The sequence below is a fragment of the Anomaloglossus baeobatrachus genome, chromosome 2 (assembly GCF_048569485.1).
Source record: "Anomaloglossus baeobatrachus isolate aAnoBae1 chromosome 2, aAnoBae1.hap1, whole genome shotgun sequence".
Lineage (NCBI taxonomy): Eukaryota > Metazoa > Chordata > Amphibia > Anura > Aromobatidae > Anomaloglossus > Anomaloglossus baeobatrachus.
This window is the reverse complement of record NC_134354.1, coordinates 231459733-231478055: the sequence shown is the minus strand read 5'-3', so window position 1 is coordinate 231478055 and position 18323 is coordinate 231459733. Positions and strand designations below refer to the sequence as shown.

General features: G+C 44.7%; 1 protein-coding gene across 3 annotated transcripts in view; it reads right to left on the bottom strand.

Annotated features, from left to right (window-relative positions):
• The window catches only part of SLC60A1 (solute carrier family 60 member 1), a 138209-nt gene that overhangs the window by 47843 nt on the left and 72043 nt on the right, over positions 1–18323 (bottom strand). For all 3 annotated transcript variants that reach the window (XM_075333681.1, XM_075333682.1, XM_075333680.1), the window contains 2 exons: positions 14352–14591; positions 12887–13064 (listed from right to left, as the gene is read on the bottom strand). In XM_075333681.1, coding sequence (XP_075189796.1) covers positions 12887–13064; positions 14352–14591 — 418 coding nt within the window. The remainder of the gene's footprint in view (positions 1–12886; positions 13065–14351; positions 14592–18323) is intronic.

Below are 18323 nucleotides of genomic sequence, written 5' to 3'. Positions count from 1 at the left end.
CGGAAGAATTTATTCCTGCGACTTTTCAGGAGCAGGTTTCATTGAAATTTTTGAGAGACTTGTCTGAAACTGCGTCTAAAATCCCTCATTTGACTGACAAGAATTTTCCCACTAGAATTCCGAACCCCAAGTTTTATCCTGAACAATCCAGGTTACAAATAATGGACGATTTCCAGTATTTAGTGGAGGAAGATTTAATGAAAATAAGGGATAACAACATAAGAAAAAAACATACTAATATCACGCCCCTTGAAAAAGAAGCACTGCGGACATTAGCCGAAAATGACCGCATTGTAATTAAAAACTCTGATAAAGGGGGGTCGGTTACTATTCTAGACACAGGTCTCTATGAAAAAGAATTGAAAAACATGCTACAAAACAGTAGTGTTTATAAAAAGATCAATCAGGACCCTACCAGTAATATTAGAGTAGAATTAGAGGGATTGTTACAGCATGGTTTAGAGGAAGGAATAATTAATCAAAAACAAAGTGATTTTTTTAATCCATCTTTTCCAAGAATTCCTCTACTTCATGCTTTACCAAAAATCCACAAACAACAGTTCCCCCCACCATTCAGACCAATTATATCGGGCATCGGGTCCATTACAGAAAACCTGTCAGATTGGCTTGATAGCAGACTTAATCCTTTAGCGAAGGTCTCACCCAGTTACCTGCATGACACTAAACATGTATTAAATATAATGCAGGGTGTAAAGTGGCAAAACTCATTTTGTTGGCTCACGTGTGATGTACAAAATTTGTATACTTCTATACCGCATGATCTGGCCATGTTAGCACTTAAAATTTACCTTCAAAAGTATAGCAGTTATTCTATGGAATTGCAAACCTATATTTTGGATGTGACATTTTTTCTGCTGAAAAACAATTATTTTTCTTTTCTTGATGATTTTTTCCTGCAGACGCAAGGCTGCTCTATGGGCTCTAAATTTTCTCCTTCTCTCGCCAATATCTTCATGTCTTGGTGGGAGGAGGAGTATATTTTTTCTGAAAAAAATCCCTTTGTTTCTAATATTTTTATTTTTTTGAGATATATAGATGACGTGATAGTGATCTGGGATGGAACAACTGGTAGCATAAAAAATTTCGTGGAGTATCTAAACAACAATCCCTGCAACATAAAATTCACTTTTCAATTCAATAAAATAACTATTCCGTTTTTGGATGTAAGTCTCAGTGCAGACTTAGAGAATGAAACAGTGGCATGTGATATTTATAGAAAACCTACAGCAGGGAATGCTCTCCTCTATGCTACCAGTTGCCATCCCCGACACGTCACAAATAATATCCCAACGGGAGAATTCATAAGGGCTAGACGCACGTGCACATCATCCAATGCATATGAAAATCAATGCAAAATCATAGAGGGACGTTTTAAGAGAAGAGGTTATTCATCTAAAATTATCAGTGCAGCCAGGGAAAAATCAGATGAAAAAACTAGGGAACAGTATTTGCAAACGAAAAAAACATCTCCCTTTAATTCAAAGGACTGTTCACCTATAGTTTTTTCTACTGATTATAGCAGCGATTTCCATAGCATTGTTAGTGTCATAAAGAAATACTTACCAATTCTGTATGTGGATGACACTCTAAGAACCATCCTTAAAAACGGTGTAAAATTCGTTTCCAAACGTAATAAAACTATAGCAAACATGGTTGCCCCTAGCGACCACCAAAATAAAAATGTTGAAAATAAAAATAAAAATACTCAGGAAAGTTGGTTGCCCACTGTTGGCTCGTATAAGTGTGGACAGAAAAATTGTGGACTTTGCAAGTTCATGACAGGCACTACTAAAGTAGTTTCAAGTGTGTCTGAACAAGAATTTAAAATCCGCACAATGATAAATTGCGGCACAAGTGGTGTGATATATGTTGTGACTTGTACACAGTGCCATATCCAGTATGTGGGCTCTACATCACGTGCACTAAGAAGACGCATATGTGAGCATGTTTATGATGTCAGTCACACTACCACTCGCACTTTGTCTGCGGTATCCAGACATTTTCAGAGCCAACATGCGGGCAACCTGGATTCTTTAAAAGTTGTTGCAGCTGAAAGGATTGTTTTACCAAAGAGAGGTGGCGATATGGGGGAAACTTTTTTGCGTAGAGAGGCTAAATGGATGTATTTACTAAAAACAAGAATGCCGCATGGCATGAATGTCAAAAATGAGATTGCCAATGTCCTCTAACTTTGATTTTGATTTTTTTTTTCACTCTCCCCTTGCCTCTCTGTGTGAAACCTGTGAAACGTGTATTTCACTAGACTTGATTGTTTTCCTACTTCCTGTTCTAAACCTTTATAGTAACATGTCATTCTTGCTTAGTGTTATCTAGACTAAGGACATATACGTCCGAAACGCGTCCTCCTTTTTACACCTGCTATGATGCGTTTTTAATGCAACCATGGAACATGGAATTTTAATGAAATTTTGAATAAAATCTGATGTTTTAAATTTCTGGAACTGGATGCTGGATTATCTCCTCCTCCCTGCAATTCGTGGTAGTAAGGTCTAACTACCAAAAGTCCGTGCACCGTTCTTGGCTGATACTCTAATCTCCTGAAAGGGTGAGCTGGTTTTTTTCTTCTCTTTGCTCACGGCAACCGGGTATGTACATCCTGATTTGGGTTATTCTTTGGACATATTCCCTCATTATACTACGCACCCCGGATATTATGACTTAACAGTCGTTTTCCCTTTCATAGTACCTTACAGTGGACTCCACTTCTTTAACGTGACTCTTACATCATCTGTTTGCTATTAGTTACACCATTGATGTCAACAGAGGTATTCTCAACTTACTTTTACTTCCAGAACTGTACACTGCTCCTCATTTCCCCTCTTTCCTTTTTCTTTTCTGTTCATTCATATCTCTTTGTTCCTTGTTCCTTTCTCTCCCTTATCTCCCCCTTTTTCTCTTGGTCCTTCTTTCCTTCTCATCATCTCTTTGCAGCTCACATGACCCTGTTCTATTCATCTACTATTTGTCACATTTTGACTTCGCTCTCTTGTATAGATTATCTTAAACTTCCAGCCGGACCTGTTATCTGACTACCTTCTATTTTTAGGTATCCCTTCCTTATACGGAGATCTCGTACATTATATACACACCGTTTTCTCTACAATCATATAGGTATGTCTCATTTATTCCTGATAACCCTCTTTAGGGTGGTTTTCCTGTACAGCGGTCATTTTTACCGTTACCTCCTCCAGAGGACATTTTTTCAAAGACAGACCATTATGATACATTATGTGGATTCTCTTTTTCATCATAGATTAACTATCAGTACCAAAGAGCTTGTTGATATTGTTTTGTGTTTTTTTTCCCCTTAATGGTGTATTCTTATATTGAACATGTTTGGTATGTACATTATTTTGTTTGTATAACAACTAATTACATTTTTTTATTTCTGTATATCTATATCATAGACTTTCTCTGACGAAGGCCTGTATGTGAAGGCCGAAACGTTAGAAATATTATTTTGGATCCTTTGCATCAATAAACAAGCAAACTGAAATTCAAGCACTACTCTGCCTCAGACTCTTACCTTTTTCTGTGTGCCCGAGTTATTTGTTCTTCGCTATATTGTGATATTTCCTCGAAGGCACCTACTATTTGGATAAGTGAGCCAGACTTTACCTTATATTGATTCAGCTGATTGTATAAACAGCTTTTATACAATCAGCTGATGTGTGATGGGATTCAGGCACTTGATCCTGACACATCATCTGATCGCTTTGCCTTCCAGCAAACCGATCAGATGATATTGGATCCGGATTGGACGGCGCGGGACCCTGACCCAGGATTACTGCGGAGGAGGGTTCTTTATTTCAATAAAGATGGAGTCACTAATTGTGTTGTGTTTTATTTCTAATAAAAATATTTTTCTGTGTGTTGTGTTTTTTTTATCTTTACTAGAAATTCATGGTGGCCATGTCTAATATTGGCGTGACATCATGAATTTCGGGCTTAGGGCCAGCTATACAGCTAGCCCTAACCCCATTATTACCCGGCGAGCCACCCGGCTTCAGGGCAGCTGGAAGAGTTGGATATAGCGCCAGAAGATGGCGCTTCTATGAAAGCGCCATTTTCTGGGGTGGCTGCGGGACTGCAATTCACAGCGGGGGTGCCCAGAAAGCATGGGCACCCTGCACTGTGGATTCCAATCCCCAGCTGCCTAGTTGTACCCGGCTGGACTTAAAAATTGGGCGAAGCTCACGTCATTTTTTTTTAAAATTATTTCATGAAATTCATGAAATAATTTAAAAAAAAAGGGCTTCCCTATATTTTTGGTTCCCAGCCGGGTACAAATAGGCAGCTGGGGGTTGGGGGCAGCCCGTACCTGCCTGCTGTACCCGGCTAGCATACAAAAATATGGCGAAGCCCACGTCATTTTTTTTGTTTGGGGGGGCAAAGAAATCCTGCATACAGTCCTGGAAGGAGGATGCTGAGCCTTGTAGTTCGACAGCTGCTATCTGCTCTCCTGCATATACTATTGGATGGAGGATGCTGAGCCTTGTAGGTCTGCTCCCCCTGACTCTCCCTCAAGCATACAGTCCTGGATGGAGCATGCTGAGCCTTGTAGTTCTGCAGCTGCTGTCTGCTCTCCTGCATACACTATTGGATGGAGTATGCTGATCCTTGTAGTTCTGCAGCTGTCTGCTCTTCTGCATACACTAGTGGAGAATGAAGAACACATTGAAGAAGGAAATGACATCAGACCTTTTTTTTTTGTTCACTGATAAAAAACGCATAAGGACGCAGTAAGCAAAAACGCAGCAAAACGTTTTTTCGACGCAGGTGCGTTTTTGTGCGTTTTTAGCGGCCAAAAACGCACAAAAACGCAGCGTCAAAAAACGCACTGTGTGCACATAGCCTAACATGCTGTGTTGTGAGCTGGACATGGACAATGGTGCAAACTAAAGACCAGTGACTGGAGATTCAAGCCCCACAAGCCCCCTGATAGCATGAGTCAGGGAAAACGTATGTTAGTAAGCGCCGAGATGGGCAAGTGTTTATTGTTTTCTGCTGCGTGTTTGTTTGCTGTTCTCTGGCTGAAAATAAAAGCCGCACATTTACTTTATATGGACTGTTTTTGTCTGTCACTGCCGTGTTGCCCTATGTCACGCTCCCAGTGTCCCGGCACCGCTCCGTACCCACTGATCCGGTCTCTGTGTCCCAGCACCGCTCCGTACCCACTGATCCAGTCTCTGTGTCATGGCACCGATCCGTACCCACTGATCCGGTCTCGGTGTCCCGACACCGCTCAGTACCCACTGATCCGGTCTCTGTGTCACGGTGCCACTCCGTACCCACTGATCCGGTCCACGTGCTTACCGATCGCAGCTGCTGCTTCCGCTCCTGCTCCGCTGCGAGCCCCATGCTCTCTGCTCGGCGGTCTCTCCAGCTTAGTGCGACTCGGGACTTTGCCCCCGGTTCCTCTGCACCTTGTCCCCGGCCTCCTGTGCTTGCCTCTGGCTCCCGGGCTTCACGCATGTGCGTTAGGGCGCGGGCGCGCTCAGTCACCTTGTCTTATAGGGCCAGCATCCCTGGAACAGGATGTGGCTGATTGCAGGTGCAGGGTATAAAAGACTTCCTGTTACTTACGGGCGGTGCTTGTTCAACAAGTTCTCTCAGCTAGTATCTTGTGATAGTGTTCAAGCCCTTTGTGTTCGGTCATTAACCCCGTCTCTGTCCTCAGAACCTGACACCCGGTTTGCCTCAGTTGGTCCGGCTCCCTGGAGATTCCCCGGTGTCCGTTTGCAGTGGATCTCTCCATCGTGCCCCTGCTTCGCCACCAGTTCTGGATTCCATCTGAAGTCTCCAGTCCGCCCTCGTCATTGGTCCCGGACTCCGCCTTCAGCCCTCACCCGGCTCCGGTCATCCGTTCCGATTCCCTCTGGACTTTCCGAGGACGCTCCCGGTACCCCGCCTGTGTTCCGGCCACTGTGCATCTAGGCCCTATGGCGTGGTCGCCAGACAGTTCCTGTATAGGGGTTCGCTCTTGGTGGCCTCCCTGGAGGAGTCCGGTGCACGGCCCAGTGGGTCCACTCCTGGACTGATACGTAACAGATTGAACAAGCCATGGACCCCGCCGAGACACAGGCATCTCAGCTGGCTGAACTGCAACAGGAACTGGTGCGACAGCGTGAGACCCTAACCCGCATGCTGAATTTCCTGTCGTCCATGGACCACCGTTTGTACACGCTACAGACTACAGCCACGTCCCCGTCGACGCAACAAACAGCGACTGCGTCCGCACCTGGTTTCTCCTCGACGTCGCAACTCCGCCTCACTGCTCTGCCTCGCTATGCTGGGGATCCCAAGACCTGCAGAGGCTTCCTAAACCAATACTCCCTGCATTTTAAGTTGCTCCCACATCTGTTTGTCTCGGACCAAGTAAAGGTGGTCTTCATGATGTCCCATCTTGAGGGTGAGGCGTTCGCTTGGATGAACCCTCTATGGGAGTGAGAAGATCCGGTTACCCACAACATTCGGGAGTTTTTGGAGACCTTTCGCCGAACCTTTGACGAGTCCGGGTGCACCGCCTCAGTGGCTTCTTCGTTCCTTCGGGTACGCCAAGGCTCCATATTAACGGTTGGTGAGTACGCCATCCGTTTTCACACGCTTGCCTCTGAACTAGGCTGGAACAACGAAGCATTGTCTGCCGCTTTCTGGGACGTTCTTTCCGGTCGCCTCAAGGACGAGTTGGCAGGTCATGATGTACCACATACCTTGGATGGCCTAATCTCTCTGGCCTCCCGGATTGACCTCCGCTTTCAAGAACGGTCCCAGGAAGTCATCCGTGAGAGGAGACCGGAACGCCATATTCCTACTCCAAAAACTTACGTGCCCCCACAGCTGATGTCGTCCGATTCATCTACCGCTGAACCCATGCCAGTGGATCGTCTGGGTCAAGCTGCACTGCGCCGGGCAGAGTGGCTCGCTAAGGGTCTATGCCTATATTGTAGAGATAACACACATCAGATCCTTTCCTGCCCTGAGAGGCCGGAACCCCAAGGCCTAGGTTTGGTAGGAGAGGTCACTCTAGGCACCAAGTCCCTTTCGTCCCCGGTCATGCTGACCGTCCAAGTGACAGTGGAGGAGTACCTGTTCACTGCGGAGACATGTTTGGATTCCGGCTCAGCGGGCAATTTTATTCAACAGGCCACGGTGGACAGATATCACATACCGGTCACGCTACTCTCGGATCCCCTGGTAATCACTTCCGTTGACGGGAAACCCTCTCCAAGTCCGTGTTCTTCATCACAACTCCAGTGGAACTCCGTATGGGCGCATGGCACACGGAACAGATTGCCTTCTACGTGCTGCCGAAGTTGGCTCATCCAATTCTGTTGAGCCTACCCTGGCTGCAAGCACATGAACCCGTCGTCATTTGGCGTTCTGGGGAGTTCATCAAATGGGGCCAGGCCTGCCGTGAGCCTTGTCTGCAGCCAGTTCGTACATTCCATCTGCCTCCATGACTGGATGCCCTGTCTCGGTCCTTTGTACCTGCAGAGTAGGTGGAAAAGAAGGACCAGCCCATCGTCTGTCCTCGTAAGGTCATGTCGGTGTCTCCAGTCACCTTGTCACAACTCCCCCCCGGGGAGGACCTTCGTTGCAGCGAATGACAGATGGAGAGTTCTTCTATGGGGCCATTCCTCGAAGGAGGCTGGACATGCGGGTCAGAAGAAGACTCGGTGCCTGATCGCTCGTCACTATTGGTGGCCGTCTCTCCATAAGGACGTCATCTCTTTTGTGTCAGCATGTCCGTCCTGTGCCCGCAACAAGAAACCCCGGCAGCTACCCTCTAGTTCTGGTGTTCCTGCTGCCGATGCACTCTCCACAGGTTTTTCCAACATACGGAGTGCCGTCGAGACATCCTTGGAACGTGCCTCTCTTCGGATGGAAAAACATGCCAACAAACGACGCCTTGATCCTCCTTACTTCTCCCCGGGGGATGAGGTGTGGCTTTAATCCAAAGTCGTTCAGCTGAAGATCCCATCGTGCAAGTTTGGCTCCCGGTATATCGGTCCCTTCCCGGTTCTCAAACGCATCAACGAAGTCTCGTACACACTGCAGCTTCCATCCACGATGCGTCTCCTGAACGTCTTCCATGTATCCCTGCTCACACCGGTCGTCCTCTCGCCCTACTTCCCTGATACCGGTAGTTCTCCTCCTCCTCTTGCTGATGATGATAGTGTGTGCAAGGTAAGAGACATCTTGGCCATGAAGAGGGTGAGAGGTAGGTCGTATTTTCTCATTGATTGGGAGGTATTTGGTCCTGAAGTACGATCCTGGGTACCGCGGGAGGACATTGCTGCTCCTCTGCTGCGCCGGTTCCTGACCAGGCTGCGGGGAGGAGTGCGTGAGGGGGGGTACTGTCACGCTGCCGGTGTCCCGGCACCGCTCCGTACCCACTGATCCGGTCTCGGTGTCTCGGCACCGCTCCGTACCCACTGATCCGGTCTCGGTGTCCCGGAACCGCTCCGTACCCACTGATCCGGTCTCTGTGTCACGGCGCCGCTCCGTACCCACTGATCCGGTCCACGTGCTCACCGATCGCAGCCGCTGCTCCCGCTCCTGCTCCCCTGCATCCCCCGTGCTCCCTGCTCGGCGGTCCCTCTGGCTTACTGCGACTCGGGACTTTGCCCCCGGTTCCTCTGCGCCCTGTCCCCAGCCTCCTGTGCTTGCCTCTGGCTCCCGAGCTTCACGCATGCACGTTAGGGCATGGGCGCGCTCAGTCACCTTGTCTTATAGGGCCAGCATCCCTGGAACAGGATGTGGCTGATTGCAGGTGCAGGGTATAAAAGACTTTCTGTTACTTTCGGGCGGTGCTTGTTCAACAAGTTCTCTCAGCTAGTATCTTGTGATAGTGTTCAAGCCCTTTGTGTTCGGTCATTAACCCTGTCTCTGTCCTCAGAACCTGATGCCCGGTTTGCCTTAGTTGGAGTTGGTCCGGCTCCCTGGAGATTCCCCGGTCTCCGTTTGCAGTGGATCTCTCTATCGTCCCCCTGCTTCGCTTCGCCACCGGTTCTGGATTCCATCTGAAGTCTCCAGTCCTCCCTCGTCACTGGTCCCGGACTCCGCCTGCGGCCCTTACCCGGCTCCGGTCATCCATTCCGATTCCCTCCGGACTTTCTGAGGACACTCCTGGTACCCCGCCTGTGTTCCGGCCACTGTGCATCTAGGCCCTCTGGGGTGGTCGCCAGACAGTCCCTGTATAGGGGTTCGCTCTTGGTGGCCTCCATGAAGGAGTCCGGTGCACGGCCCAGCGGGTCCACTCCTGGACTGATACGTAACACCCTATAACGCCCACAGCATGTTACAATGGATAAATAAGCCTGCAATGTTTAGTAAAGGTAACATAAAAAATAAATTAATCATTAAAAATATTAAAATAATTTAATTTTCTTTATCAAAAAAGAAAACTTGACCATGTTCACTCTACATTAAATAGTTCAACTAACCCCTATAATAAAGGGAGGGAGGGTGTGACTTATTCTTCTGTGGTCTTCAGGCACTGTGGCTACAGTTACATAGCTCTTTTAAAGAGGATTTTTCCTGTCCAAAGTTCATAAGAACCAATCAAAATGGAGCTTAAGAGTCTTTTAAATCTTATAAAAGAATGCCAAAATCTTCTAGAAGTCCAAACGGTTGTCATAAAAGGGAACCTGTCACCTACTCACCTGCAGGGCGGTCCGGCCTGGTCAATTGGGCATTGCGGGTCTTGACCCAATGCATCCTCTATCCTTGTGATCACCGTCCTCCGTCTTTCTTCATGTGGATGACGCATTCTGTCATCCACATAATGTCCTTCATTGTGCTCCTGCGCAAACGCACCTCTCTCTGGCCTGCTGTGAAGCGGTCTGGTTTGGTCAGTTGGGCATCATTGGTCTTGACCCGGCACCTCCTCTATCATAGCGATCTTCTTACTTTGTGAGGATGAGGCTTTCTATGTCATCCACACAATGTCCTCCATTGTGCACCTGCGCATGCACACTTCTCTCTGCCCTGCTGCAGCTAGACACTAGAGATAAAGATAGCGCTATGAGAAGCACCCGTGGCACAATTTAATTATAGTGTAATGAAAACTTCTCACCTGATTAGGTTGTGCGCCCTCGCACAACCTCGGTGATGATCATGTAAATCCTCTGGAGGATAAGGGGTTGTCTCGGCTGGTGTTATCCCATGTTAGGCTGAGTATCCTGGGGAGATGATTGCTCCTGGTTCCTAGGTTCACCGACTCATGAGATCCTGGAACTGATTGCGGCCGTTTGTCTTCCCTCAAAGTATTTGGAATGATTAGATCTTTTACTATCAGCAGCTTTAGAACCGGAATCCCATAAGGGAGTGAAAGTATATGGAGAATAGATGAAGCCGGTCTTTTTTAGCGCTAGTAATAGATTTATTAACTCAGGTTATCTTTGTGAATAAATTATGCTTTATTTGTGACAGTCTAAGTCAGATAAAATAAAGCTCTTGTTAACACTACGCGTTTCAGCAGGAATATACTGCTTTCCTCAGCTAGAGTAAAGCACTGTAATGAGCATGCGTGGGGAAAGGTCAAAGAATGTCCACCCATGCATGCTATAATAGTTTGATCTACCCTCAGCAATGCAGTGAGATGTTTGTGTGCGCAGGAGCGCAATTGAGGACACTGTGTGGATGACGTAGAATGCGTCACCCACATGACGTAATACTGAGGACAGCGATCGCAAGGATAGAAAAGGTGCCAGATCAAGACCAGCGACGTCCATTGGTCTGGACCACTACACAGGTGGGTGACAGGTTCCCCTTTAACATGACCTTAACAGAGATCACAAAACAAGTTTGGGGAAGGGGGGGGGTAAGGAAAAGTATCATTAAAAATAAATATGTTTGCATTACCATGCTCCCTACCTGGCTATATTCAGCATGGGGGCCTTTGCCATGGTTACACAAACCCCACTAAAACCTCAAAGCAATAAATAATCCCACCAACAAGTATGTATATGGATAACAAGTATATCTGGATAAATAAGGCCGCAAAGTTTATTAAAGGTAACATAAAGAATACATTTATTTAATAATTTATATTCAGATTAAACTTAGTTTAATTAATCAAAAAATAAAACTTGACCATGTCTACCCTATACTATCTAGTATATTTAGGGTGACTAACCCACAAGCCATGCAGCCAGATACATGGCACACCCAAACACCACAGCCCTTTATCAACCATATTGCGAAGCTTTCTGAATCCAAATGAAGGTATGATAAACCTCCTTGCAATGCTGTAAAACTTTCTGTCCATTTACTCTTTTCCTAATTTTTTACAAAAATGACAACTATTTGATCTGCCAAGATATTCAGGGGTTTATTTTGGAAAAATTACCACTGCTTCAGGAAACCAACATTTAATTAGCTCTTGGTTATTCTTCATTTCCTTCAATAGGTTTGATGTCCTTACTCTATTTAAAGGGGTTGTCTGGCTTATTTTGCCTTTTTTTTTTGTAATTTCACTATTGGGCTACATAGGGGCATGTAGGTAGATAGTATCTACCTACCTACGCTGCTGTCAGCCTCACTCCCCCGGCTCAGAGCGCTGATGTGACCACTCCTGCCGGGATTTTGTTGGTTCCTGTGATGTCACGTCGGCAGGGGTAGGACCTTGTTAGCACTAGAAGTCCTAGGTACTTCGAGCTCCATAGGGTTCCAATGGTAGAAATGTCAAATGACCCCTCTCTGGGACTTCTAGTGTTAAAGGGCAACACAGCCGATGTCATGTTGCCGCCCTGCTGGGTGGGTACAGTGCGTGGAGTCCCTGCCCCCCTTCCCCAGCACCCTCCCACTCATTCCGTAGTGCAGTGGTCTCAAAGACTCTGCCCGTAGGCCGCATGCGGCACCTGATGCTTCTTGCGGCGCGCAGGCCCGTGGCCCCCTTGCTATCAATACTTTATATCAGATGACTGATTTCAGGGCACTGCGCAGATGTGAGCTCCCTATACTGCTACTGCAATGATCAGCCGCCGGCCAATCAGAGGCCAGCAGCTGATCACTGGAGAAGCTGTATAGAGAACTTATCCCTGCGCAGCACCCGGGAATCTATCATCTAATATATGAAGCTAAATGTATGTATGCATGTATGTATGTGTGTGTGTGTGTGTGTCTGCTAAAGGAATCCGCACATTCGCATTTACAATCACGAAATTTTGCACAGCCACCCCATTTGACTCAGAGAACGTCATAGACTATGTTTTGAGAGGAAAACTTAACCCTGTGGGTGTGCTACCATGCTAAGAGGATGGACTAATCAGGTGAAGTAATACCCTTGCGACTAGTCGCTGGCCTCATTAGCTGGTCACTATCTTGTGGTAGTGTCACCATCCTGGTCCGCTTGTAGTAATGTTGCTATCCTGGTTCTATCATATAGTTATGTTGGCTATTGTGCCGCTATTAAAATACACATAAAAGAGATCCTTATTACCTGTCCTCTGTTAACACAGCATCCTCTTTTCTTGACAGCCAAGGCAGCACACGGCAATAACATCATATGTAGCTGACATTGGCGGGTATGGAAAGAGCCACAATTGTCAAGGGGTTTGTGGTGCCTGTGGGCCACAGGAAGCTGCCTCGGGGGCTGCATGTCTGTGACCTCTACCATACTTTATACCACCCCACACCATAATTTCAAGAGAAGGATCGGTGTGATGTTCCCTCATGAAGGCCATGTAAGCATTGGCATGAATATGTCGTCAGGAGATGACATCACACCGGTCCTACTCCCGTGATTATGTGTATGTAGCATCAATGTTGCATACTAGTCTTTGCTTCCAATGATGAGTAATCAATGCAATGACATCTATTGAAAGGAATTCATTACCTTCTGCGTGCCCATATCCTTCTTGTGTTTCTGATTTCTTCTCATCTTGTATCTCAGTCTCCTTATGAGGCTCCATTGCTAACTCATCTCCAGACAGTAATGACGAACGCCTGCTGTTACATCCAGGCACCATGCCTTGTTTATATATTAACAGAAACACCGCAATAGGCACAGGAAGCTGCAGGAAAAAGGAATACACTCCTGGGTCCAGTAGCCAGCCACTTAAAAGTAATTTGTATACATTTTTTGCATCAAAAATAAAAAATATACTGTAAATATATTAACACAGATTGTTAACTCCCCTTCCTAATAATGTGTAGGTGCACCTACTGCCACCCATTGAGGCTAGGACATTATCAACAGATAAGTCCCGTAATTTTAGGTGGAAAGGTGAAGCTTCTATGGATAGGGCTTGTTTTTCCAGCATATTGCACATATGCCCGGTCGGATTAAAAGCTGAGGAATTTGAAGATCAAGTTATGTTGAACTATTTGTCATGTTTTTCAAACCAGTCACAAAATTTTTTGACAGTGCGGCAGTGTGATAGTGTTTATTGTGCTAAAAGAGGTCACGGTCATTATCAATATCATTGCCACAAATGGACTACAAGAATGTTTTAGGTGGGTGGCACATATCAAAGTAAAATCCACCAAAGGTTTTCCCTGCAGATTATCACTGCCTCTGCAAGCTTTCATTCTCCGCATAGTGCAGCTAGCCATGTGGTTCATTAGGCTAGCCTACCTTCATCTTTTGGTCCATGATGCAGTTAAGATTTGATCATTGTAAACACTGTCTGTAATTGTCATGCACAGGGGTCAGCATGGCACTGTGACTAGTCTGTGGCTATGATCTGCATGTTATGACACTTTTCTATCATAACACAGTGCAATGTGTCTTTTTTGTAGCTTTCTCTTAGCTCTAGAACACTCTTCTAAGTTCCAGATTGATTTTATTTTATATCAAGTCAATTTGACTTGAGTTTAGATCAGTATAGAAGAGAGTAATACATTTAAGCTGCTGGTCAAAAAATGTGAATTGATATGCAAATGAGGGTATAGATCTGAAACCTCTGTCGCTCCAGCTCTAATTCCCACCCAGGGCCACCCATTCCTGCTTGACTGATGGCTGCTTTGCATGATTCACACACCACTGAGGCTATTGGTCAAGCAAGAGGAGGAGGTGTTGAGCGGGAAAAAGAGCTGGAGTGACAGAGGCTTCAGATCTACAATAGCTCTTCATACTAATTTGCATATCAATTCAAACACTGGTTTCTCAATACAAGAGGAATAGACTGGCCATGCAGACAGTATTGTTGGTCTCGACTTTGAAAGAGGTATTTGCAAATGTAAATAGTTTGGGGAATTAAATCCGGCTGACCGAATCCCTTTAAATGTTATGGTTTATAAGTGAATATGTATATACATAAAAAACCACAATTCACATTGTTCAATTCACACAAACTCACATTGATGGCAGCCATGATCCAAAAGGCATAAGACACATTTGTTAATACAGGGCCATCAAGAGGAAGGACATAATGAGACACATTGCCTGGATGATGTGCAACAATTGAATTCCTAATGTGCTCAAGGTTACTACTTCCATTTTGTGTGTCATTTGATTGTATACAGTTGGTATCAGAAAGAAATGGGTCAGCTATTAAGGGACTCAGCAGAGCTCCAAAACCAACAAAGAAGTGAAGTACCTGTGGAAAAGAGCAGAGGTTCTCAGTTCTGTCATAATTTATAGGCTCACTTGCTATTTATTATGTACTACAAATTTCTAAATTTACAGCAGAAACACTTGGAGAATGTCATGAGTATGTCACAGCATGATCTTGGGGGGATCTGGGATCCAAAGGTCACAGTGTGTTGTTGATAGCAGATCTTCTTGAGTGCCCACTCATTGTTTATCCTGAGCTGGATCACATTTAATTATTTCCTGTACTGAAAAGGTTAAGGTTCATTTCCATCCTACAGTGATCTAACAAGTAGTTAATCTCAGCTGCAGCCACTCCCTTTTGCTATAAGTATCCACTCCTCACTCCTTCATAGGCCAGCTATAGCTCATACCTATACTATGTTGAAGGAGTTAGGCTCTGCCTAGCTGTGGTGTTGTTTCTGTTGCAGCTGTGAAGTTCCTGCTGGAGAAACCTAGGAGTGATTTTGTTTTGAGGTAGAAAAAAATTGATATTCCACCACCGCTCAGTAAAATTTAAAACATAGTGTTATTAGGAATTAAAGTTAAAAGCCGTAGTAAAAATGTCCATTTAGCTCCATAAGTAGACCAGGTAAGGTAATCTGTGTCAATTTTGTTGCGTCTTCCCCCACCTGTTTGTCTTACCTTTTTTGTGTTGTCTTATTGCAGAGGCGAGACTAGCGTCTCACTGACCTTCACTAGTCAGCGTAAATTCATGGCCAGTGAGGGGCTAGGCATGTGATTGGTGTACAGGGGGGAAGAACCCAACTAGGCATGTTAGGGAGTGCAGAGATCAGCCTCAGGTGAGTGGGTGACCCTGCGCCTTCCATTGTATTGTTACCCTGGTGTTCCCTCTGAGTTACGCTGCTTCACAGGTGTCTCCTCAGGCCTGGCTTGACAGGTGTAGTCACATCATGACAGACAAACTAAGAATTACAACATTTATCACATTTGTTATTTTACGGAATGATTTTCCAGCTGGCTCATTTTATGATCTTTCTTGTGTACACCCTAAGGTTTTAAAAGAAGAGCGCCAGTCAAGCTTCTACTGCCAATATACACACACCGACATACTACTCCCAATGAGCGGGTGCTTGTGTTACCCCCGCTATAGCTGCCTTCATTGTGATTTCATTTGGTCACTTATTTCCCCTGCTTTGCCTGCTGCATGAAAAATAAAATATTACATGCCGCCTATTCTGGTACTAATCAGCAGGTCCACTAAGAGGAATTTTGAATGGAGGACTAATTCTATGATGTACATACATTATGTGAATCAACCTCTTTAAACTGTTGGCTCACCATAATAACTTATCACTTATCCAAAGGAATAATAAGTTGCTAATTGCTTGGGATCCAATTTCCAGGACCCCGACAATTCAGAGAATGAGTTCTGGTATAGCAGCAAGTATCCATTCTTTGATTATGAAGCTGATAGAAATAGTCATCACGCCATTAAAACAGGAGTCTTTAGTGCTCTGTTCTCTGATTTGATGGTTACCGCAGTGGTCGGGGTGCACCCATTGAGCAGCAATATATAATCTTACCAGGATATAGGTGAAATGCAATTATGCTAGGATGAGTCACTTTTGGGGGCAACGCTGATTATTATTATTATTATTATTATTTATTTATAGAGCACCATTAATTCCGCTGATCTCTGCATACCATTATTCCTCCAACAATGTGCACTGACAGTGCATTCTGTTACTGGCTCATTACTACTGATCTGAGCCGGCGAAAGAGCGCACTGTCATTTTGCACATCACACAATGACAGAGCAGTGACTAGACCATCCCCAGAAAAGATGGTCACATATGTTGCATTGGGATTCTTAAACAAAGCACCATCAAAAAGGAACTTGTAAAAGAAAAGAATACCAGTTAGATGGTGTAGTTAGGAAAGGATAGGGAATTGTTTATTGAACTATATTAGAAAATAGAATAAATTATGGCATTAAATAGAATTTAAGATGAAAATGAATTAGTATTTTGGACCACCCCTTTAACTTTCATTTGAACCACTGAGGGCCATTATTTAAACATACCTCTCTCTTAATGTACGGTATGCCACACAGATAGGGTTTTTAGGTCTTTGCTTTGAGAAGAGTCACAAAGAAGTCTGACTATATTTATTTTTGCAATTAAGTTCCCACAAATATTTGGAGTCAAAAGCAATGGAGGGGTTTAGACTGCTCTCCTTCATTGTCATTATTGATGAGTCCAGGTGTCCATAGAGGTGACTCTGGAGTTATATCACCCATAATGTATTATTATATTGCAGCGCTAAATCAAATATAACATTTTAGCTACAATTGTTAGAACTTGTGAGGGGTGGGTAATTGATCTAAGATAATCACAAAAATGCAAACTCAAAATCATATACAGTCATATGAAAAAGTTTGGGCACCCCTAATAATGTTAACCTTTTTTCTTTATAACAATTTGGGTTTTTGCAACAGCTATTTCAGTTTCATATATCTAATAACTGATGGCTGAGTAATATTTCTGGATTGAAATAAGGTTTATTGTACTAACAGAAAATGTGCAATCCGCATTTAAACAAAATTTGACCGGTGCAAAAATATGGGCACATTTGGTGGATCCTCCTTTTGCAAAAATAACAGCCTCTAGTTGCTTCCTGTAGCTTTTAATGAGTTCCTGGATCCTGGATGAAGGTATATTTGACCATTCCGGTTTACAAAACAATTCCAGTTCAGTTAAGTTTGATGGTCGCCAAGCATGGACAGCCGCTTCAAATCATCCCAGAAATTTTCAATCATAGTCAGGTCTGGGGACTGGGATGGCCATTCCAGAACATTGTAATTGTTCCTCTGCATGAATGCCTGAGTAGATTTGGAGCGGTGTTTTGGATCATTGTCTTGCTGAAATATCCATCCCCTGCGTAACTTCAACTTTGTCACTAATTCTTGCACATTATTGTCAAGAATCTGCTGATACTGAGTTGAATCCATGCGACCCTCAACTTTAACAAGATTCCCGATGCCGGCATTGGCCACACAGCCCCAAAGCATGATGGAACCTCCACCAAATTTTACTGTGGGTAGCAAGTGCTTTTCTTGGAATGCCATCTTTTTTTGCCTCCATGCATAACGCCTTTTTGTATGACCAAACAACTCAATCTTTGTTTCATCAGTCCACAGGACCTTCTTCCAAAATGTAACTGGCTTGTCCAAATGTGCTTTTGCATACCTCAGGCGAATGTTTGTGGCGTGCTTGCAGAAATGGCTTCTTTCGCATCACTCTACCATACAGCTTCTCCTTATGCAACGTGAGCTGTATTGTTGACTGATGCACATTGACACCATCTGCAGCAAGATGATGCTGCAGGTCTTTGGAGGTGGTCTGTGGATTGTCCTTGACTGTTCTCACCATTCTTCTTCTCTGCCTTTCTGATATTTCTCTTGGCCTGTCACTTCTGGGCTTAACAAGAACTGTACCTGTGTTCTTCCATTTCCTTACTATGTTCCTCACAGTGGAAACTGACAGTTTAAATCTCTGAGACAACTTTTTGTATCCTTCCCCTGAACAATTATGTTGAATAATCTTTGTTTTCAGATCATTTGAGAGTTGTTTTGAGGAGCCCATGATGCCACTCTTCATAGGAGATTCAAATAGGAGAACTACTTGCAAGTGACCACCTTAAATACCTTTTTTCATGATTGGATACACCTGCCTATGAAGTTCAAAGCTCAATGAGGTTACAAAACCAATTTAGT